The sequence below is a fragment of the Rhinolophus ferrumequinum genome, chromosome 16 (genome assembly GCF_004115265.2).
Source record: "Rhinolophus ferrumequinum isolate MPI-CBG mRhiFer1 chromosome 16, mRhiFer1_v1.p, whole genome shotgun sequence".
In the NCBI taxonomy this organism is placed as follows: Eukaryota; Metazoa; Chordata; class Mammalia; order Chiroptera; family Rhinolophidae; genus Rhinolophus; species Rhinolophus ferrumequinum.
Genome location: NC_046299.1, coordinates 13,215,177 through 13,239,790, shown reverse-complemented (window position 1 = coordinate 13,239,790; position 24,614 = coordinate 13,215,177). Strand labels below are relative to the sequence as shown.

The 24,614-nt window shown below is 37.1% G+C and overlaps 1 protein-coding gene and 1 pseudogene across 1 annotated transcript in view; one reads left to right on the top strand and one right to left on the bottom strand.

The window, feature by feature from the left end:
- Positions 1 to 14,230, top strand: part of TRUB1 (TruB pseudouridine synthase family member 1) — a 33,667-nt gene extending 19,437 nt beyond the window's left edge. The window contains exons 5-8 of the mRNA XM_033131247.1: positions 7,719 to 7,791; positions 9,101 to 9,240; positions 11,279 to 11,335; positions 12,086 to 14,230. Of these exons, the coding sequence (XP_032987138.1) occupies positions 7,719 to 7,791; positions 9,101 to 9,240; positions 11,279 to 11,335; positions 12,086 to 12,345 (530 nt within the window). The 3' untranslated portion in view covers positions 12,346 to 14,230. The remainder of the gene's footprint in view (positions 1 to 7,718; positions 7,792 to 9,100; positions 9,241 to 11,278; positions 11,336 to 12,085) is intronic.
- The window catches only part of LOC117036315 (mitochondrial import inner membrane translocase subunit Tim29-like), a 42,789-nt pseudogene continuing 30,535 nt past the window's right edge, over positions 12,361 to 24,614 (bottom strand).

Genomic DNA, 24,614 nt, shown 5'->3' with positions numbered 1-24,614 from the left:
GTGGTTTTGTGTTGAGTGTCCTCACTGTATATTTCATATTGCCCCAAGACTGAGATCCGCCTTTTTTTCTTGTTCATAGTAAATCCCTGATTGATTTTGAGTCTTTTTAAAAAATAGGTGTTGAATTATCCTTGAAATTATGATTATTAGGAAGTAATAGCAGACGCTCACTTAAGGAAAACCCAACCATGATCTTCAACCAGAAGGCTTTTAAGATTAAAGAGGCACTGGGCAAACGGAAGTGTATGTCAACACACATATAATGAGAAGAATGGTGAAGAAGTAGAATTGGTGAGACTTGTTGATTGGTGGGGTAGTGTGGAAGAGGAAGTTGTCAGCCATGACCGAGGCTTGGGGGTTTTAAAACTGGTTACATGGTGGTACAATTCATTGCGTAGGGGGTGCTGAAAGAGGACCAGGGGGATGAAAATGCTTAAACATGCCCTTCCTTCCTCCCCTTAAGCATTTTGGAATTTTAAAAAACTACTCTGTGCTGTGTAATTTGTAACATTATTTATCTTATAGAAAGCTTCATTTGTTAAAAATCATTTCATTAAGTTGTTGAAATAAATCATGGGGAAACTAACTTGATTTAGACCCTAAAAAGGAGAGCTCCCTATAGTTGATTAATTAGTATTTGTAGTCCCAGAAAATGAAAGCTCAGAGAATTTTGCTGATTGACATGATTTTTCTGTGTGATTTCAGTGAGTCAGGAAATGTTTATTATCTGTTCAAGCTGCTCTAGCAGGTACAAGGGGAATATAAATAAGTATACATCCTCGCCTGTGTCCTTAAGGAACTTCTGTCTAATGGAGAACGAGGTAGGACCTAGGTGCTCAACACTCAGACCTAATACGGAGACCTAAAACCAATATTTTGTAAAGCCTTCCTTACTGTCCTGAAATTAAATTCAGAGATACTCTAATTTACCTACACAATTTTAAAAAAATATAATGCAGTAAATGGAATATAATGAAGAAACAAAAGTAATTTCTAATAAAAAGTTACATTGATATGTAAATGCACAGGTATTACTACACTCAAAGTCTTAATGAAGTAGTCAGGTGTGTACACTTATACATAAATCATTGTCAGTGCACAAGCACAGATGCAGACTGATACAGGTGTGTTGTGTTGATGACAGTACTGGCAAATCTAGTATATGAAAAACAGTACAAAAAACACTGTGTTTAAATAGAAAATGGAGTTGGGTTCTAGCCACAGGTGATTCTAAACAAACTTGTCACCCATGTACATATCCGGCAGACGTCCAAAAGTCAGGTAGCACACAGGACAGTTCACTGTGCTACACCATCCTGCAAATTGTAGACTACCTAGCATCCCTGGTCCTCCTCTATTAGGTAAGTACTGCTAACGTTGCCACTCCACCCAATCACTGTAACAATAAAAAACGCAGTTCTTAATTGACTTGTTGGGAACGACTGACATATGGATAAAGTAACTAAGACAATATGCAGTAAATGGCAAATGACTGCACTAAGGTCATTTTTGTCCTATGGAGACAAATAACTATTTTCAGCCATTTTTTTCAGAGAGCTGAAAGTTAGCTCAGAGGAGTAAGAAAACAAGTGTCTGGCTCAGTAGACTCAAAATTCAAATCCTATTAATAGGGCCCTTTGCCTTATTCTCCTTCATAACACCTTCTGTTACTCCTAAGTAGCGTTTTTCACCCTTTCTGAATATGTATTTGCACGTTAATTCCTAAGCTGTGAGGCTGACACCATGTCTCTTTGGGTCCTCACTGTCCTCTTGGTGTCTAGAGCAGTGTGTGGCATGTAGAATAAAACATTTAGTATATGAGTAAGTAAGACGGGTGATAGAGGCACTCACAAAGAAGGTGACTGCCAGTTACATCACAGGAAAAGAAAGCATCTTTCCACCTTCTGCTGTTGTTTTCTCGTCCACATCTAGGTAGTAAGTCTCAAGTACGATTGCTAGTGTCTCTAAGGACATGTCTTCATCGTGCCCATCGGTTTTCCACGGAGCTCAGGACACTAGGGCCATGGCTTCCCAGGCTGGCTTAGATGTGGGCCGAGCTTCTGCGAAGGCCTAACTGCCCCTGAGATTTCCCTCTCTCTTGTGGCTTTTTTATTGGTATCTCACGCTAATCCTCTGTTCAAAACACAACCCCATCCCGTAGTCCCAAGACATGGTGTTCCCAAGGTCTTCTCCAGTGACGTAGCGAATGTCAACGGGAGCGGCTGCTCTTGGGCTGTGGGCTGGCTGCCCAGTCTTCCTGGACGAAGCTGAAGAATTAAATTCGGTGTCAGATTGTGATTTCAATAAATAGGGTACACAGTACTAGGGCTAGTATGTTGTCCAGTATCAATCATCTTATGGTGCCTTTTCTTTGTATTTAAACCTTTATATTATAAAGTATTACACAAACAAAGAAAAGTGAAGAAATCAAAGATTCCTAGAAACCCCTCTCATGCCGCATTCCAGTCACAACTCCAAAGATTACTGTTCAAACTTCCAACACTATAGTGATAGTTCTAAAACAATACTAGAGTTTTGCCCATTTTTGCACTTGATACAAATGGAGTTAAACAATATGTATTCGTGTCTGGATCCTTCCACTTACTGTATTTGTGAGATTCATCTATTTTGTTACATGTATCATTATTCTGGACTTTTTAAAATTGCTGTATATTATGTGAGTACACACACGTATGTGTACACACACACACTCTTCTGTTGATGTAGTTGGGGTTGACGGAGTTGGCCTTTATGAACACAGCTACTATGTGTATTTTGTACATGTCTTTTGGTAGCTATATGAACTCATCTCTCTTGGGTATAGTATACCCAAATGGAATTGCTGGGTCCTAGGGTGTGTATTTTACTGTATTAGAAATGATCAGTTTTCAAAATGTTTGTATAACTTTGCATTTCTACCAGCAATAAATAAGTGTTCCATTTGCCTCACATCCTTGGCAACACATGGTATTGACAGTGTTTTTAATTTTGGCCATTCTGTGTAGTGATATCCCATTGTAGTTTTAATTTACTTACTAATGAGATTCAGCACTTTATTACATGTTTTTTGGCTCCTTAGTCATCTTCTTTTGTGTATTTCCCAGGTCTCTTGCCCAGTTTTTGATTTTTGAGTTTTTTCTTTCCCTATTGAGTTGTCTTTTTAAAAAAGAATTTTTGACTTATGATCTTTATGTAGTTTGGATATGTGCTCTTCTTTTGGTTATGTTCATTGTGGGTATCTTCTTACTTTGTGGCTTGTCTTTACGGCTCTTCAGTGCGTCTTTTGGAAAACAGAAGTTCTTAGTTTTAATTTTGTCCAGTTTATCGAGTCTTTTTCCTTTATGGTTAGTCCTTTTGGTGCCCTGTTTAAAGTAACCTTTTCTACCCCAAAAACATGAAGATATTTTTTTTATTTTCTAGAAGCTTTATTGCTTTGCCTTTCACGTTACATCTACAGTCCACCTTTTTTTTTTTTTTTTTTTTTTTCCATATGTGGATATCCAGTTAGCCCAGCACATTTCCTCGCCTCCGTGGTCACAAATCGAGCACCATATAGGCATTGGTTTGTTTGAAATCTTTTGTTACATTGGTCTGTGTGTGTATCCTCGTGCTAATACCAAACTATCTTAATTGCTATAGTTTTAGAATACGTCTTGATATGTGAAAGAGCAAGTTTTCCTATCTTATTTCTTACAGATTTTTTTCTATAGGTTTTTTTTGTAGCTTTCTTATCAAAGTAAGGAAGTTGTGTTCTATACCTAATTTGCTGTGTTTTTTTTTTACTATATGTGCTGCCGAAGCGAGCACTACTGTGTTTTTTTTTTTAATCATGAGCAGACCTAGACTTTTATCAAATATTTACATCTATTGATTTTTGTCCTTATTCAAATATGAAAGTAACTTTCCATTTCTGGAATAAACTGAAATTGATTATGATATGCTATCCTTTCTATAAATTGTTGGATTTAGTTTAGGATTTTTGCATCCTCGTCTATAAGTGTGATTACCCTGTATTTTTCCTTTCTCCTGATGTCCTTGACTGGTTCTGATATCAAAGTTATGCTGACCCCATAAAGTGGGTGGGAGAATAGTCTCTGTTTTTTCTATTCTCTGGAAGAATTAGTGTCTGATGGGCATTATTTCTTTTCCTACTGTTTGGTAGAATTTACTGCTAGACATTTGGAGTTTTCTGTGTCAGCAGGGTTTTCAAACATGGATTGGATTTCTTTACTGCAGAACTTAATATTTTTTTATTTCTTATGTCATGATAAATAATTTTCCCCTATGAATTTGTTCATTTCATCTAAATTTTCAAAGTTGCTGGTATAAAGTTGTTCATTATATTCTTTCATGACCTTTTTATTTTGAAATAGTAATACCAGACTTAGAGAAAAGTTGCAAAAATAGAGCCATATTTTTTGTAGTTTTCAATGTATAGAACTTTCACTTGTTTTTACAGTAATCAGATCTTTCACTTATTTTTGATGCTTATAATAGCATCATTTTGCTATTATGACTTGTATTAAAAAATTTTTCAATTTCCGATAGTTCATTGCTAGTCCATTGCTAGAAATGGAGTTGATTTTTGTATATTGGTCTTATGTCTTTCAAGGTTGCTAAACTCATTAATTCTAGTCGCTTTTGTGTAGATTTCTTATTAGGGTGGGTCTCAAGTAGATTGTTTTCCAGGTCTAGATTAGCCCTAAGCCTAAGACATGGCTTTCCTGGAATCTCTGTCAAATGTCTTGGGCATTCAGCAGTTTCTTCATTCCAGATGGTTGGAATTCAAACATCTTTCAGCCTTGTAAGAGCTTTGGTAGCAGTTCTTTGGTTAATTTTGTGGCAACTCACTGTACGTACGTGCAGCTTAGAATGTAGCCAAAGTCTCCAGTGGACCCCTATAACTTCTTTCTGTGTAGTTCTCTCAAACTCCAGCTGCTGCTGCTTCCCCAGAGTCTGATTTCTGTTCAGTGAGATCACAGCGCTTTGGAATTCCCTTCCCTGCACCCCAGTTCAGAAAGTACCACCAAGCGAAAGCAAGGGATCATGGGCCTTGCCTTGTTTCTTTCGCTTCTGTCAGGGATTACAGTGCTTGCTGTCTGACGTCTAATGTTCGAAAATAGTTGTTTATTACATTTTTTCCAGTTAAACAGCTGCTTATGATGGCAGAGCTTGTCCAGTAACAGTTTCTCTGTCATGGCTGAATATTGTTTTTAACTCCATTGGATTGTTTTTACTTCGTAGTTCAGTTAAATATCAACTATCATGTTGTCAGTTCCCTGGAAGAGTCAATAAATTTTAACCAAATAATAATGTGTAACATGATCTCGTACATGTTAATTTTATGAGAATAACTTTAAAAAAATTAATTTCAAATGAATACTGTCTCATTGTTGATTTATTAATTTGGTAAACAAAGAATAACTACCCAAATCCTATGGCACTTATATCCATCTTCTTTTACCAAATGTAATTCTTACGGCTAGTTATGGGATATACTTGCTTTGGAAATTGTAGTCCCCATTTCTTTTTAAATCCTATGCAAGTAGAGTCTTTATTCTCATAGACAACTATTATTATTTGGATTGGACTAACATCATGTTTTAGATATAGCCAGTGTGCTTCACTGCATGTTCATGTAGTGAATATAACATGTATTATATTCACTTTTTATTCTAAAATATGATGTTCACCTTTATTATAAAATAAGTTACTGCATAGACTTTCTGTCTAGTGATTCAAACATCAGGTGAAAGATTGGCCTGCATCACCTCTAATGTCCTTTAGACCTTGAGATCTTTTATTCCTCAGCAAATTAAATTCAGCAAGAATGTCTTGAGTGCCATCGTAACTGTGTACATTATATAAGAAGAAAAACTGTCTTTGCTTTTAAGGAACTTAGAATTTCATTGGTGAGATAATACCTGTATATAATCATAGGTAACAGTTAAAAACTGTATGATTAATTACAGAATGAACAGCACAAAGCATAAATGCCTGAGATGTTAAGTCAGAGAAAGAGACAGCGTGGCAGACATAGAATGAGAAAGAGCCTGTCTTGTCATCTTGTGTGGGGGAATCTCTGTGAAAGAGAGCCATCGAAGCAGGACAAAGGAGTATCCATTGGCAGGAATGTCAGTAAAGAGACCAGCCTAACAGTAGAAAGCTGTTTGGTCTTATTTTTAAAATGCGTGGCTAAGTTATGAGCTGTTGCAATTTTATCCACAATGGTATTTCTTCCAGCACTTGTCAGTATGGTGGTAGAATTAGTTGTCTAGATTTGTCAGTTTTGCATAACTAAGGTGCTACCAGTAATTATGTTTTAATGTTGCAGTAGAGTAACATTTTTCATGGAAAAATCTTCATCTGTACCATGAGCTACATCTGTTTGAAAAACAGTATGAACAGAATAGCCATCTGAAATCTGTCTGTTGGGAGCTGCTAGGTGTTGGAGAAATTCTTTTCAGTTCTATAGCTCTTCTCCGTTTGAGTCTAGTAGATTCTGGTCTTTTGTTCATGTTGAGCTTGTCAGGATCAAAGTCACAATGAGGTTAAGACTGTCTTGCTGTGCTGGTATTGAAACCTGGGCACAGTATTCCATGCTGTCTTTTAATTTTTCTTCTGGTGATAGAACAGGAATTCAAAGCACATTAACTAGTTTTTGTTAATATTGTTCAAATGAAATCAAATGTAATATGTATATACTAGAATAAAAAGTTTAAAGTTCCTACAAATTTCCTACTGTGACCTAAACAAGTTATAGAATATGTCTATAATCTAGTTTATTATTGAATATGAAATATGTATAGTCATCTGTAAGTATAAAATGCCCAAATGTTTAATTTCAGTGTTATAATTTTCTGTTGTTAAAATTATAGAACTGTACATTAATACATCATTTTTTTTGAAAGAGTGTCAAACAAAAGCTGAAAACATGACCAAGTACCAGATATTAAAAGTTGTATTTATGTTTTCATTCAAATTTTCTAAAATCGTTTTTAAAAATGCTTAGTAATCATGCTAAAATCCTTGCTATATATATTTTCTTTTTGCACTGGCTTATTTTTGAGGCAAAAGTCAGACTCCCGACTAAGAGTGTTCATTTAAAAGAACAGAGAAATTTCAAGAGCAGTAAAGGGAGGGAAGGAGACAGATGAATACAACTTTACTTGGGGATAAAATTGAATGTGGCTGTGTAAAATTTATGCCACACCATAGAACAGTTGTGAAACCTATCGCGTAAAATTTTAAATGTGCTTAATATTTGATAATCTTCAGTACTGCATTATATACAATATTTGATGCCTGGAGAAACTTAGAAAAGAACTTATGGGTTTTTTTCTACCTTCTGATCACCTCATATTTGATCACTGCAGGACCATTTCTACAGCTAATGCAACTTTTTTCTCAGTTCTTCTAAAGGCCATAGTAAGAACTCACTGGATATAAGATGATTGAATCACTTTTATTGGAGAAAAAATTGAAGCAAAGGAATTTAGTCTTAATATTAGACTATATAAGACTTTCTCTTCCTTTTCTCTCACTAATGTATATTTTATTCATTTCAACAAGATAGAATTTGGCCTATAAAACATACGCTATAGTATATGTTTTGTTGGAAAAAAATTTTTAATGAATTTTCAGAGCTTTCAGTGCTGTGAAAATAGCACATGTATTTCTATGATTGTTTTAGTGTCACTTTTTTCCACTTTTGGCAGATAAAATAACACAAGAAGATATTGAAGGCATTTTACAGAAATTTACTGGGAATATAATGCAGGTACCTCCCCTGTAAGTTCAACTACTGAATTTGAATAAATGTTTAATTCTATTTTCCAATGATTAACATCACTTGAATGAAAAAGAACAAAAACGGTCTTCTTTTTGTGTTGTGGTGAGACAGGTTTGAAATCTGACATACCAAATGGTCACGTAAAGGTGAACCTGATTTGGACAGGATGCAGCACTTCTCACGTTTTCTAAGACGTAGTGGGATGTGGTCTCCTCTGTCCTTGGATATTGCCACAGCCTGACGTCTATGCTATTCTAGTGTTTACCAGTTTTTCTGATTCCATCTACAAGACATCAGGGCAGTTCTGGAGCACAGAGATGTCACTTTTCCCAGAATTGCTGTGAAGGGACCCGTCCAGTCTAGTACGAGTGTCAGAGTTCTAATTCAGGGTCTAATTAGCACTTCCTTTCAGTGTTGGGACCATTCCTTTTGGGCCCAGAATCTTACGCTTCCCAATTCTCTGCAACAGATGAAAGTTATAACTTATTAAAAGTATGAGAATATTGATTTACCACATAACCACATTTTTTGTGCACATTACTATTTCAAGCAAATTGCTTTTTTTTTTTTTTTAAATGGCTGAATGGCTATTAGATCTGTCAGGATAAGTTACTGGCAATTCTTTTAGAATTTCTTTTGTATTAAAGAATTTTTTTTTCAACACTGAAATAGCTATAGGGAAATGTTTCTTCATAATCTTGCCTCAAATGTAAAGATTCAAAAGTTTTAGTGGGATACGAATAAACATTACTTTGGATCATTATTATTAAAATAAATTAAACATATTCATATTTATTTATAAGAACTGTTTTAGAATCTTCTTCTCTGTGATTGTTCCAAGGATTTTGTGACCTAATACAATTTTGTCACACAAAGCTAAGATCTGTTAAGTCCATTATTTGCTCATTTGGTTTTTAGAAACATTTCGGTAACTTTTCATATCAAAATGAATATTATTGGAATGGAAATTGTTTCAGGGAAGTGTAGCTGAGATGACTGAAACCTTAACCCAGAATGAGGACTTGTGAAGACGTGAAGAGGCCATCTCCAGGAAGGTGGCTGAAGAATAAAATAAGATTGCTTATCGGTGCCAGAGTGAGCTATAGTACATTAGTCTCAAAGATGTTTAGGAAAGCTATTCCTGCCGCAATTGTGGAGTAGATTAAAAGGGAAAAAAAAAAAAAACTAGTTCATTTTTTAGAAGGATTTTCCATTTAAAGGGCTGCTAGTTATTGTTTCCACACTGTAATCTGGAATTATTCTCCCTCATTCTTTCTTAATTCTTCTCTCCCTCTCTTATTTTGTAAGCTATTCTGCATTAAAGAAAGATGGACAGAGACTTTCAACTTTGATGAAGAGAGGTGAAGTAGTAGAAGCAAAGCCTGCCAGGCCAGTTACTGTGTACAGTCTCTCCCTTCAAAAATTCCAGCCACCATTTTTCACATTAGGTAAGATACAGAAATTTGAAATCATTTGTATTTACAGGTACCTTTATTTTGTATTTGGCTACTTTTGTGTGATTTTAATGGATCCCTAGGATATTGGAGAGTTTTAAAAATTTGAATTTAAGGAAGGTTCAGGTTTGTTAATACCTTTTTGATAACACATTTAATGAGAATACCTACACGTGTAGGTTCAGAAATGCCTTTCTAAGTAGGCTGAGTGTTTCTATACATTGTATTATATTATCTTACGATAAACTTGTAACATAACTTAGATCTCTACAGAAAAAGAGTAGGTAAGAAGTATACATTTTCAGAATTTTACATTTTGTTTCTTGTTATCTTGTGGATACTAGTTCCCCCATTTTGGCTACATCTGATAGTTTACATTCAGTTTTAAAATTCATATTAATTTGTTTTTTTAAAAACAAAGCAGTTTTAGTTTTAGACAAGAGATCTAAGAGTGGAGTGATTTTATTTATCCTGCCTTCTTGGTTACCTGCAAATTATTGCTAAAGATCATGAAAATCTGGAAATAATAAACAAGGCAGAAATATATTCTTGGACATGGTAAATTTTAATGCAGGTTATCAATTTGAATTTATCTGTAATCCATATTTGAACTAAATTTAAAAACAAAACATTTGCTTTGATTGTTTGGAAATTTTATGATCTCCCAGTTGCGGAAAGTAGTAGCTGACACCCTGAACATATAAGAGCTGTGTGTAGTTCGTCTGAATTCTTAGGCTCCCTTAAATTGACCCTACTCTTAATTTCGCAGGCATACTAAATAGGATTCCTTTTAGAAGTAATTTCTCAAAACCTTTATTCCTAAACTTTGTTGCTTTGGCATATTATCTATTGTGTATTAAGTTCCTGTAAAATTCGTATTTTGGACAATTGAAAAAAAAAATCACTCCTTTCTTTTAGTTTTCTGATTCTAAAATATTTGACAAATAGTGAGAAAAACATACCGGAAGATATTTTGTTCCATTCCATGAAAATGCAGCAGCTGAGTTGGCACAGTAGGTAATATCCATGAAAGTAAGAAAAACTCAAATTTTTCCAATTGCATTTAAGCTGTGAATACGTTATTTTGTTTACTGGAGGTTATGATAGGCCAAAAGAGTTGTCTTTTCACCAGAGTGAAATATAGTGCAAGAATGTTAGCACACCTGCATTTGATCCGAGTGCTCATTTTTTTATCTCAGCCGTGGCCCCCACTCTTGAGCTAATGGGAAGAGAAAAAGAATGAAAATCCCCAGTTAGCCAGTTTTGATTGATTCCCTCAAATGGCTTTATTTGTATGATAGGACTAGAAACAGCTGGAATGTAGTCTTTTTGTGTGGAAACTCAGGATGTCTTGTGGATGCATAAAAATAATCCACATCCCTGCTCTTAACCAATAAACTTGTGTTAAAGAGATGTTTAGATATGCTTTCAGTTTGGGGACATTGTGTAATTTCAGTTATTTTATGATTTCTTTAGGAATATTTCCAAGGGAACATTCAAGTATTCTGAGCTCTCCGTGTGGTCTATTACCCCAAACATAATTCCTGTTCCTAAAAAGGGGTTTTTGTTTGTTCGTTGTATTCGTTGAGTGTAAAGATCTGAAAACATTTTTTAAATTACAGCTCATGATAGCAAAGCTGAGATGTTTCACCATTTAAAAACCTCTTAAATGAACAAGGCATAGAAATCTGGAAATATTTTTTAAAATCTATAGCTCATGATAGCAAAGCTGAGATTTCTAACTATTTAAAACCTATTAAATGAACAAGGCTGAAGTATTAAAGTGGTGTGATTTGCCGGTTAATTTAAAATGTGTTCATGAGTTTCTGCTGTTTGCTTTCTCCACACTCTGACTTTTCAATCTCACAAACACATATGCTGCTGGATGAATAATTTATGTTTTAGCACATAAATATTTTATCACTCGGTTGTTTGCATAGTGCATTTTTACATTTGTTTAGAGGCATCATTTCTATGTAAAGTGGATTTCATAGGAGGTTAGCAATTTACCATGTCACTGTTAACATTCCAGATGTTGAATGTGGAGGAGGTTTTTATATCAGAAGCTTGGTCAGTGACATTGGCAAAGGTAAGCATAAAGATGAATTATGAATTATCATTTAGAGAGTAATATTCCTTTTTGATGGGAAGAGGGAGTTTTCTATTTGTCATTTCTCCGAGTCCTGGCCTTAGGAACTGTACTCTTGCCGCCTTTAGCTTCAGAAGCATTATAGGTTTATGGCATATAATTATCAGCATCAGCAGCTTCAGTGAAGTGTTTGGAATGGGAGAGAAGAGAAAGGAACAGAAAATGAAGATGGGACTAATGAATGGAAGGACCAACATTTTCTCAAGTACAAAATCTTTTCACGCAAAGTAGGGATAAGAAAAAAGATTCATGCTTCTAAAAATTACTTTCATTGATGCAAGTCAAATTTTTGAAAAACTAGAAGCCATACCATAGTCTTACAAACAGCCAGAAAGTTGCAGTTCTCTCTGCCATTTGCTGGCAGTTGTGACACTGGACAGGTCATATTACGTCATCTGTGAAGTGAAAGTAATAGTTACATCATGGGGTTGCTTCACGGGTTAAATAAGGAAAATGTGTACGAGTTCCTTATAGCCTTTAAAGCAGTATATAAGGTGAGTTATTAAATATCTTGCTACTTAATCATTTCTTAATCTCAAAGCTCTTGGTTCTTGTTGTAGATTATTAGAGTTTTACATTTGGAATGATTTTGAGAGGTTTAATCTAGTTCTTCTGTCATTTGAAAAATTAGACTGAGAAACACTGCATCATTTATCTTGTGGACGTTCTTTTCACCTCTCGTTGCTGTAGAACTCTCTTCCTGTGCCAATGTGCTTGAGCTGACTCGAACCAAACAGGGACCATTTACACTAGAAGAGCATGCCCTTCCCGAAGACAAATGGACAATTGATGACATTGCACAGTCTCTTGAGCATTGCTCATCTCTTCTCCCAGCAGAGTTGGCACTTAAGAAATCAAAACCCGAGGAGTCTAATGAACAAGTTTTGAGCTGTGAATATATAACTCTAAATGAGACAAAGAGAGAAGATGATGTAATTAAGTCGTGTTAAGATTGGCTTGGGTCATTATTTTTTGGTTGACATTTGAATCCTGTGTGCAGAACGACAAGCTCCGTGCAAAAGGCAAACGACTCTTCCTCTTTTTTTGTCTTTTTTTTTTTTCTTGGCATGAAGAAAAAGGTCTACCATTTCCAGTTTCTTTAGTGTACAGTTTACCTGCTATCCATTATAAACAGCCTTGCAGTTGTTCAATTCTTTGCCATACTATGGAATGTTCTTTTCTGATGTTATTATGTTGTTAGATTGGATTCAGGAACATCAACTTTCTGATTTTGATCTTTCTTCAAAATCTTTTCCTGTGAAAAAGCTGAACACTTTTTCTAATCAAAGAAAAAAGAAATATGAGCTACATGTTTCTTTGGTGTCACAAAAGTGAATGTAAGTTAGTGTTACTTTGACTTTATTTTGGCTTCCTGGTCTCTCTATTGTATTGAAATTCTCTCTGTTTGAAAAGGTCATTATTTAACTTTCTTATGTTTATGATTATTAAGCACATTCTTTGATAAGGGTGCATTTATTTGGTAATAGCTCTGTTTGTTTAGATCTCGGACACTAATAAACTTTTATAATAAATATTTGTAATTGAACCAAATTATTGCTGCTACCACTAAAGGGATGTAAATGGAAGACTAAATTTTAAATTCACCTCCACTCTCCATTAGCGCAAAGGACAGTCCAGTGGCTTATATTTTGGCAGTCATAAGATTTTTTTCCTGATATTTTCAACACAGTCGACCACCCTGTACCAAATTACTATTTAACATAATTTTTCAAAAGTAAGCTAAAGAATGTATCTTCAATTAAAAATTCCTTTTTTTCTATAGTATTTATACCTTTTTATAGCGCATTAATCCCAATGACATTGTTTTTTTAGTTTGCTCTTTCAAATGCTATTTATAGACCTTGTGATAGCTGCCCTGCATTTCCAGCTAATTTCTTCTGCTCTAAATATTTAAAAACAGTTGCTCTCAAATATTTTCATTCAAACAGCCTACTGAAAGTTTCCTATCCCTCTTTAACATAATTTTGAAAGTATAATCACATTACAAAATAAGTTTCATATATAATGAGTGTTTCATATTTTTGTTATGGGAAACTAATATGTTAGGCTGCTTCTATGTATTGAAATGGTACACAGGTTTAGGGTATGTCTTCATGCATTGCCAGCTAAGGTCCAAACAGAGGAATATTTAGGTTTTAGAAAACAACTGGGGCATTTCTGGTCTATTTCTCAACTTAAAAATTGACATGTATAATTTACTAATGGGGAAGAGAAGAGATTATTTGAAAAGACAAGTGACTTTTTAAAACGGTAACCAATCTTTTTCTTTCATATTGAAAACATGGAGGAAAATTTTGCCAAATGGAAAAATTACCCATAAATCTTATCATCCTGATCCAGTGACTTCAGAATTTTAATTTTATGTTACTATTTTTTCTTCTTTTGTCTACATGATTGCAGTCTTAAGACACCTGTACTTTTCAGTGGACTATTTTTTCATTTCATATTATCCGATGTAGTTAGTTTTGATAATGATTTTAATATTACTTCGTATTGTTTATCTAAACCATTTCCTTATTGCTGAACAATTATTTCCAATTTTATTAGGATAAACTCCTGCGACTGGGATTATTAAGTGGAATAATATGAACAATTTTATAGTTCTTAATATGTTTGCCTTATTGCTTTCCTAAAGAATTGTACCATTTTACAGTGTCACCATTTGAGTATTATCAGTTCACTAAGTTTACAACTTTGAGTGGGGGTTTTATAGTTGTTGCTAATTTAATAAGTGTAAGGGAGTTCAGAACTGCTCTGTTAATTGCTTTTGTGTAACTTTTCCGTATACTTTGTTTATTTATATAAATAAATGTCTTACTGGTTTCTTTATACATTGTATGAGTTATTAATGCGGTAAATACTTGGTAGAAGTATTTTCATGGACTGGTTTTTTTTAGTTTCATTTTTGCTAACTAAATAACTAATTTTAATAATTATTCACCTTTTATAGTTGTCAGATTTATGAGTATGAATAGCTAAATTTTTTTAACTTTAAAATATTAATTCTCATCAGCAGCTGAAACTGATCAAGATGTTCTTAAAATTTCAAGACTCATCCAAAAACAAATTAGTTTTCTTCCAAGAGTCTAATTGAAGTACTGTTTTTTAATTTTCATTTTAATCAAAATATTAAAGAAATATTTGTGCCTTATGTACTTCTAGGCCTAGAAACTAGGAAGAGGACTCCTTAGTGTTTGAGGCTCTCAAAATTTCATTCTAGGCCTTTAAGAATTCATTACAATATCAGTTGTTTTCATCTTAACCTACTTTTTATGATGATTGCCTCTTCCTTCGGTACTATGCCAAAAGTGAAACAATTCACGTTTCCTCTGAGTTTTATTTTACCTCGCAATCTCAACTCTGATGGGTTTAAGAAGTTATCCAGCTTTTTCTTGCTATTAATATGGGATTGACATTCTCTTGAAGCTTTCTGCATCCTAAGTAGAAGCATCACCTTAAATAATGCTTGAATATTTTTTTCCTAGCATTAGTAGTTGTGAGGGTTTTGAGGTTATTTTGTCCACTGTTTTTGCTAGAAATGGAACTCTTTGTAACCAGAGTAGTTAGATAAACTTAACTGACTTGCAACACCATAACATTGTAGCTAATTTTATATCCTTAGAAAATAATCTCTTGATCCATTGACTAGTGGCAAAGTATTTAATACATTAGTATTCATCTATTCAGGGTGCTTTGATTATTTTGACTTTTAATTCTTCCATTGTAACTAAGAAAATTAGGGCATAGAAAAGTAACTTTTCCCAACTTCAAATTAATGCATTAGTAAGGACACCTCTTAGAGGTCAGATATCGTAAGTCATTAATATTCTTTTGGTTCACATGTTGGCTCTGTGATCTAATGGTGACAACGAGGTGATTTTATCCCATATAATTTAAATGTGTCAAAGACTCATGAGGGCCTTCAGGTGGGGAGACAATGTACAGCATTACAAAAGAAGTCGTGAAGACATCCTCCAGGCCTTTAAGCTTTCACTTACTTCCAATGGGAACTCAAGAAATGTACATATAAAAAGATAAGTAGTGGTGCAAGATAATACCTGAGTAGCAGTGAGTGGTGTTGCCAAAAAGTGCTAGTGATGTTTAATGGAGCAGTAATTAATTTCTGCAAACATCTTGAGCTCCGACTGAGGACAGAAGAGGGACAACATGGTGATCAGGATAGCTGAGGATAGCTGCACGGATGAGGAAAGCCTTGAACAACAGGTAACATTCCAAGAGGTAAGAGAGGAAGGAGAGCAGTTCTTGGGGTGGGAGAATAGTTCTAGCAAAGATGACAATGTCTAGGGCATATTTAGTCAGGAAAGAGAGGCAAGGTCTGGATGGAGAGGAACAGTCGTGGCAGTACGCAGTTGGGAGGGCAGACTGGCGTTAGTTACATCGTTTGGAGCCTTGAAAGCCAGAATTAAGTAAGGCTTTAGAGGAGGGACTGTTCTTATGGAAGCCTTCCTTTTAGGAGATTAATCTGGCAATGTTGTATGTGGCAAGAACTGGAGAGGCAGAAAGAAGGGGCAGAGAAGCCAATCGGAACTGGGTCTGGTGCAGTCATCGGGGATTGAGGTATTAAAAACTCCGAACTAGAGTATTATCAGGTAATGGATGTTTGAATGGACAGTTGATGGTATTCAGGGATTTATTAGACAACTGATGGCCAGGAAATTGGAGGAAGAAATGATTAGCAACAGTGGGTCAATAGTTTTTCTTAAAGGGAAGAAATCTAAATTTGGGTATAAGAGTAGCACGTTCTCCAGAGTTACCTGTGATAGCAATGACCACCATGCTTATTCCTCTTAACAGCCGTGAGTTCGTCCGTGACCAAACAGTGAGCCTCCAAGAACCATGCCTTTTCACCTCCCTCCAAAGTGCCTGGCGTATAGTAGGTTTGCTGAATTTAATCTATGGTTAGGGGTTCCCAATTATTTGAAATATTAAATCATGCCTATGGTTGAAAGCATGGCCTTGGAATTGTAGGTTTTCCAGGTTCTGCTTCTCATCAGCTATTAACTTTAGGCAACATAATTAATTGTTCTGAGCCCTGGTTTCCTCCTTTGTAAAATGGGGAATTTAATAGTGTCTCCATAAAATGATGGAGTCTAAATTAGGTCATCTGGGTAAAGTGTTTAGCATGATTCTTAGAACTCAGTAACTAGTAAACAGAAGCAAATGCCACATGCCTGATTCACATATAAGAGAAGAATACATCTGAAAGTCTGATGGTTTATGGAATCAATATATATGTTTCAAAAATGCTTTATTAGAAATTGTTGTGGTAGGAAGAATTGAGCTGAAACAAAGAATTTCCTGACAGCAAAGATTATCAAACGGTACAATAGGATATGGATTACAAATTGAAAGAAAATCTTTAGAGAACGTAGATGTTCACCTTTTGTATATTAAATGTCACACACACACCGTTAAAGTTAGTAAGCCCCTTTCATTGACATCATCTCACTTGATCTTCCAACAGTCCCTTGGAGGAGGAAGGATCAGTCTCTATCTGTTATTTTGCAGAAGAGCTTGAATGGCGCTGAGTACTAGGTGACTTGCCAAGAGTCACGTAGCCCAAATGGCAGAGTTGGATCTCTGATTCCAAAAGGCTGTTTATATCACATCTGGAGGAAAATGATCTGAAGCACAGATGTTTAGTGGGAGAAATGAAACACATGCTGTAATGCCAAAAAATAAATGGAAATAAAAGCAGAAAACAAGACATTTGTTCCTGTTATAATAGGACAGAAAATAAGACTCGTGTGGTTTGGGCTTGAGCATTCAGAGAAGAGATGGGGAGTGGTTCAATTTGGGTGAGACTACTCTTGGAACACTGCATCTGGTTCTGGCTTCTCATTACTGAGCTTATGGAAACCAGCTGGATGAGTTTCAAAGAAAAGCTCCAAAATGATTAAAGGGCTGATGGCATTGATTAATAAGGAAAGACTGAAATAATTAAATATGTGTAGCTCAGCTAAGCAAAGACTAAGGAAAAACAAGCTAAATGTATACAAATATTTGAAATGTGTAAACATTAAAAAGGGAGATTAATTATTTAGCATGACACATGGGGGTATACTGTGTAGTAATAGGATGGAAATTTAAACTGAGTATAAAGAAAATGTTCCTGATAATCTATTAAGGCTATCTGTGGCATAGCCTTTCCCTAGAAGCAGTAGAAATCTCAAGCCTTATGACTTCTAAAACTTCCCTGGGAACTAGGTATTAGATGATGTTAGAGAATTAATATCAATTTGTTCAGGTGTGATAATAGTATTGTGGTTATATACGAAAATGTCATTTTTTAGAATTACCGTGAAACATAGGGGGAGAACAACATGATGTGAGAGACTTGCTTAAAAATACTTTAGCAGGGAAAGGAGGCAGGAGGGAAGAAACTAAAGGAGGGAAAGAAAGAGCAAAAGGGAAGGAAGGATAGGGAGAAAAGAATGAAGGAAAAGGATAGATGAAGCAAGTGTGGCAAAATGTTGGTTATGCTGAATCTGAAAGGTAATATGTGAGTTCATTTCATGCTTTACTTTTATGTACGTTTTATGTACTTTACTTTTATGAAAGTTTGAAAACTTTCATAGTAAAAAAATACATATTTTCCTGAACAAAGCTCAGTAGTGTATTAATCCCTGGCCTCCCTGAAGAGAAAAAAGCATGACTGCCACACAGGCAGACTTCTGGCTGACTCGGTCCCACGATGGTAGAGATAAATGTCTCAGTTTACTGCCTTGCTCTGGCCATGTATATCGGGCGGGGCTGAAGGACTCTTTCTAAAACTGTAGATAGAAATTCAAGAAAATTCTTAGAATCGTGGGCCTGTAGTGGTAGCATTAGAAGTTAGAATTTCAGAGGAGAAACAGCAGAGAGCAGGGCTGCTGAACCATTAACAACTGACTTCTCCTGCTGACCTGTGCCTTGTTCCTAGAAAACACTGGCCATTGAGCAGAGGTCTAGGTGCCTTCAGAATGGCCAAGGCCTATTCTGTTGAATGAAGACAGTTTCCCTTAGGAGCTTAAAAAGCAAGAAGAGGGGTAATTTATAAAGTAAAGTGAAATATTTCAAACATCTATGAAGCTGAAGTTTAAAAAAAAAAGATTTTTTTAAAACCACCTTCTCTCTTTTAACCTCTTGTCTTGCAGATGAATGTTTAGGGCAAGAGATTTAGGGAACATCTGCCCTAAGTCTGCTGCTTTGTTTGTTAGAGGAATATGAATATTTTATCTGAATGTCACTGATGGCAATCAAATATGAATGCAGGCCCAGTAACTGAGGACCTGTCATGTCTGAATTTCTCCAGGATGCACAACGAGGTCAGCTAATGGCAGTTAGAGGGAGGCCGATTCCAGCTCAGTACAAGGAAGGAACCTGGAACCACTGGAGCTGTCTGAAAATGCAGCAGACGCTGAATGGTGGACAAGTTTGGCTGAGTCTATCTCATGACCAGACATCCTTTCTCCAGCCCAGGGTCACTGTCTCACCTTGGGCCCTTATCACCTCTTACCTAAGCTCTTGCAGTAGCTATAATTAGGCTTCCACACGTCCAGTCTCTTCTCTCTGTCATCATCCTGCACCTCGATTCCGAAGTGGCTGTTCTGAACGAGCTGAGCACGTCATTCCTCTGCTGACATTCTTAGTTAGCATCTACAGAATAAAGTATGACAGGGACCGTTTCTTCTTTGGGGCCATATCCCTGGAGCGTCGCCCCTCGCCTTGCATATAGACAGTTTCCAATGAAGATGTGATTGAATACATGACATTTCCGCGCCTCCCAGTCTCCGAGTTGCCTCTCTGTGCCTCTGTACTTACTTAACCTCTACCCTGAAAAGGGGGCTTTTTCCCTTGTCCACTCAGCAATTTTTCAAGACTAAGACTTTATAGCAATGTAGTCTTTTCTGATGGCCTGGCCAGAATTCATTCCTCGTCATCTCAGTCGCCATGCACCTCATACAAACGTTCATTAGCGTGCTTAGCACCCCCTTTTAATCATACAGTTATTTGTCTTCCTCACTTTACTTGAGAGCAAAAACTACGTTTTCATCTTTATTTCCCCAGTGCCTGGCACATTCTCGATACTCAATATCATCACCTTGGAAGTCCTGATGCTCTAAATATGGGAAGATGGGCACTCAGCAAGTTTAAGTGAGTGAAGAAAGATGGCATTCACTTAGCACATATTTATTGACTGTTTAAAGAAGACTGCCTGGCTGGCCTGCTTTCCTGCCTGTAGTTCAAGGAGAGCATAGTGCACAGAGTCAGAGAAGTAGCTGATCTCTAAGTTAACCTTCAGCCTATCAGTGGTCCTTGGATGGGGAAACGTTTCCCTGTTTCTGTGTTTTGGGGACAGGAAGATGAGTAACGCAATGATGCATGCTAGAAATATTTATTCCTCTACCCTAACCTGCCTCTCAACTTTAACAATCTGTGAAAGAAACAAGATGACATACAACTTACCCTAATTTGTGGTAGCGTTGTTGTATATTTGTTTCATTTTTAAGGAGGAGGTAGAATTGGATTGTTTGGTTTCTTCTTCAATAAGAAGCATCTTAATATAACTAGTCTGGACATCTGTCCCATTTTCAAAAATTACAAGTTTTGATCATTGCTAAATTGTACAGATCCCAGTCTGTCTGCTCTGCATACATTTGCATTCATAAAAGCAGAAACAGACTAAAAGTCTTTCTAATGCAATCCCCTAAATGCATGAAGCGTTAGATTGCTTTCCCCCATTGGTTCATGCATTGCTAAGGGCTTAAAAGAATCATTGATTTGAATTATTTAATGTGTACAGCAGGTTGAGTTTTTTTTTTTTTTTAAAGAACCTTTGGGGATAACACTTAAGATTTTTTTAAAAGTTAAATCTCATTTTTCTTTGAAAATAAGAAGTTAAAGCTGTATTCACATGAGGTCCCAAAGTGCCAGGTTTCCATTGTGTTTTTAAACCATCTAGAAAATGTTTGATTCTAATGAAACGTTACTGCTGAAAATTGGGCTGCAATTGCTGGCCTGAAAATATAGTTATAACTACTCATTCTAATGTTTTTTGTTTTTCGGGGTTTTTTTTTTGGAGCTGATACCGATGCAATCAAAAAAAAAGAGAGAGAAAGATCCTGTCTATAATTAAAAAAACCATCCTGGATTTTTGTCGTCTGAAATTAAAGCTGGTTTTGACTTAAATTCAGTAAGCACAGTTCTAGACTTTAAATGTTGACCATTTTCACTGTGTAATTTAAATTTTAGTTCCTATTGTTTTTTTCATGGCTTACTCTCACCGTAGAAAGGCAGTTATGTCGTGTTGGCACAATTTGTGATGGTAACATCTGGGAAAATGGATTTATTTTAGTTTTCTATGTTCAGAAAGCCTTCCAAAAATAAAGACTTGTTTGTGATGTCTAGTGCGTCTTCCTATAACAAAGCAGAGTCTTACTCATTTGTCAGGATACTGCACAAATAAAATGTAAGTCCCACCCACATAAGGCAGTCAGTCATGTGATGTAAAATGTTTAGGTGGCGGGATTAATAGGGTGACTGTAATGTATCATCTAGACCCAGATGCTTTTGAGAGTAAAAGAGGAATGCTAAAATGATTAAGAGACCTTAATTGATCAACAACAGGTACTGTGTTTCCCCGAAAATAAGACCTAGCCGGACCATCAGCTCTAATGCGTCTTTTGGAGCAAAAATTCATATAAGACCCGGTCTTATATTATGGTATATATTATATAAGACCCGGTCTTATAGTAAAATAAGACCGGGTCTTACATGAATTTTTGCTCCAAAAGACGCATTAGAGCTGATGGTCCGGCTAGGTCTTATTTTCGGGGAAACACGGTATAAACTGGGACCATCCAGGACAAACCAGATGGCCTCTGTCACCCTAACCAGGAAGCTTGTCACTACTGTTTTTCTTGTTGTTCTTGCTGTTGTTTTATCTACTGGTTTTATTAACTGGCCACAGGCCACCTAGGTGAGGTGACAGAGGTAGTTTCATTCTTCTAATAGTTAATTTTAAAACTATGATTACTATAACCTAGCTGAGTACCAGCTGTGTAACTAATATATTCCTTTCTATAGTGTTCTGTGCTTTCAGGGTTACTAAAATCTATAATTCCATAGAGATTTCCAGATCAGAAAATGCTTTATCCCTCCAAGTCACTTTAACATCACCGTCAATACATATATGGTCAAAATAGTCTGTTTTTGCAAAAAGTTTCCCTGTAAAATCCACATAGCCATACCAATGCCAATCTAGTTTGGTTTTGCTTATGCAAAATATTATCATTTGGGGGAAGCTGGGTGAAGGGTACACAGGATGTCTCTATTATTTTTCCAGTTTCCTCTGAGGTTATAATTATTTCAAAATGAAAAGTTAAAATTAAAACAAAAGAATGTTTCTCATGAAAATGAGAGTATAAACGTCGCAGCTCAAAGTTTAAAAGGAAAATCTGAATGGTCTCAGGAGTGCTTGGGAGTCAACTGACAAATGTGATACCCTACAGTCAGGGGGACTGCAAGGCCCAATGTCTAAGGCTGTTTGCTAACTCTGGCATTGATGAATATGATACGGACTTGTCGCTCTGCTCCCTCCAACTCTTAAACCAAGAAGGCTCTGAATTAGCTTCAGCTGACAAGGAACAAGGTGAGCTGGAGAAAGGCCCCTAAATTGAAAAACCTAGCAAGAGAATTCTGCACATAATTTATTTCCGTCACTCTGCAGTGGAGGCTCATTCACGTTAACTGTACAATCCAGGACAAACCTTCTGTCAGGGCTCAGAGCCCGGTCGGGACCCAGGCCTCACTGGGCTTCTCGGGCCCTAAGACTGCACCCCGACCGGACTGCACCAGCGCGTCGGGCTGGCTCTGCGCTCACTGCGAGGTTGTCCTGCAAAATCTGTTCCTCCCACTGTGTCTGGTCCACCTGAAGGTCGGTGCGGTGAGCACCACGTGCTGGTACTTCTGGTTGAAGAGCCGTCATTGGCCTCCGGGCGCAGCCGATGGGGGCGGACCTTGCGCAAACGTGCCGGTGGGTGGAGGAATTCATCGTTAGTTGTTAACGTCGTGGCCACGCGTGCGGGCCTCCAGCACCCACCAACGGCCCACGTGGCCCACATCCAGGATCCCGTCAAGGATGTCGGCCCAGCGGGCTGCAGGTGGCGACGGCGGGCCTGATGGAGGCTGGCCTGGGCGACCAAGGGCGCCTCGGCCAGGAGCGCGCAGAGGCCCAGGTTCAGGTGGCAGAGCGCCCGTGGCCGGCACCACCAGCAGGACAGTCCCCGAGGCGTGCAGCAGCACCTCCTGGAATGCCGCCTCGCTGGGCTCCAGCACGCACCGCACTGCCAGGTCCCTGCAGGGCCTGTGGGGAGAGCAGCACCAGGAGGGCCTTGCTCCTACTAAAGGTCTCATTTACCGGGGTGTCTAGCAGATTCTTATGGAAATGCTGGGAATTCTGGTAAGTCATTGACGTAGCTCTGTGTCAGGAGCTACATGGTAAGAATTCTAATATATCAGGCAGTACAACACTTCCCTGTGGTTCGCAGCAGGTCAAAGACATGTTAGGGCAGAAAACACAGCAACTGGGACTTGACAAAAAGTGTAAAAATTGTCTAATAATCAACCTGCTCTAGATGATGGTAAATTTTTGTTATTGGCTAAATAACCAAATCAAGTTAGCATGTAGGAGGGCACAGAAATTGATGGCCTATTAGGAAAGCTAGGATTTGGGTTGCCTGTGGCTTTGGTTCGGAATCAGAAATGCTGGCCAAGTATGTCAGCAAATGAAATACATTTTCATTGTCATATGCTACAGATGCAGCTACTGCCCTATTTTCACTTACAGTAATTCCTTCTGAATTAATATACCTTAAAAATAGCTGCAGCTTCTCAAATCTGTGAGAATAGTATCTGCTGCTTGCCACACTTTTCCTTTCTCCTGAAGGTCTCTTTGAGGTCTTTCTCCTGAAACACAGTTCAATTCAGCAAATATTAGGGGACCTAATGTGTGTGCGAAGGGTCTCTCAGATACAAAGAGGAGAGTGAGCCCCCGCCTTCGGGCACTTTTCTGTAATACAAAAAAATAAAGTGAATAAATAATACGACATAAGTAGGTGCCTTTTAAAAAGCACATACAGTAAAGCTGAGGGGTAGGTATAAGGGTATTTATAACATTAGTCCATGATTTTCTGCATGTTTGAAATATAATTTGACAAAATTAAAAAGGGATCTATATATAGTACCATGAAAATTTGGAAAATGGGGAAATCACATCAGGTTTTAAGGATCTGTAATGATTTTTTCCTACCCTTTTTCTGCAACATTCCATTCACTTTAACTATAACGCGGCTTCTCTAAAAACTCTCCTGGAAACAGTCTTGTTTCTCCCACACCTATGCAGTGGTAGGCAGTCAAGCACACATTCTTTTGGGTCCTCCGAACATTCCTGTTATTTGCCCTTAATAGTCTTTGATGTGAGGTTTACTTGGGCTTTTCCCCCTAACCTGGCCTGTCTCACATACATTGAGTTTTGGCACCTGGACCCATCTCAATAGCAGAGAGATGGTGAGCTGGTCACCAGCTGGGAATTAAACCCTTAAAAATACCTACAGATACAGCTAAGTTTCTTAGACTTCCTGAAAAACTCGTATCCTCTTTGATGAGCACAAGAACTTCATATCCTCCCTGAATGTTACTTAGAATTCAAGTTGTGTTAAGTACTGTGATTGAAGTCAGAGGAATAGGACCAAGTGCCCCTTTGTTTTCAAACTCGGTGCTCACTCCCAGATTCTGATCTGAATCTATACCCAGATTGACCACACACACACACACACACACACACACACAAATGTCTCTGACTTGCTGAGTGGGAGGAGAAAGTTGAACAGTGAGTCATTAAAGAGAGAGTCAATCAGAAACAGCGAGAAGAACGGGACAGGACTTCGTAGTGGATCCCAGGAGGTTGACATGTTGCTTCCAAGAAGACAGTGGCCAGCGCTGTTGGACGCGGCAGGACGGGGTTCCTTCAGGGGCTGCTAAGTCTGTGTTGGCCTTAGTAATAATACTAGTGCATACGCAGTAGTTTCTGGAAGTGAGGATTGTCATTACAAACAGGAAACTTGGTGGGCAATATATTTTCAGTCCTGTGATGGATAATAGAACAACACACCTAAGCCCCAGGATCCATTTTCTT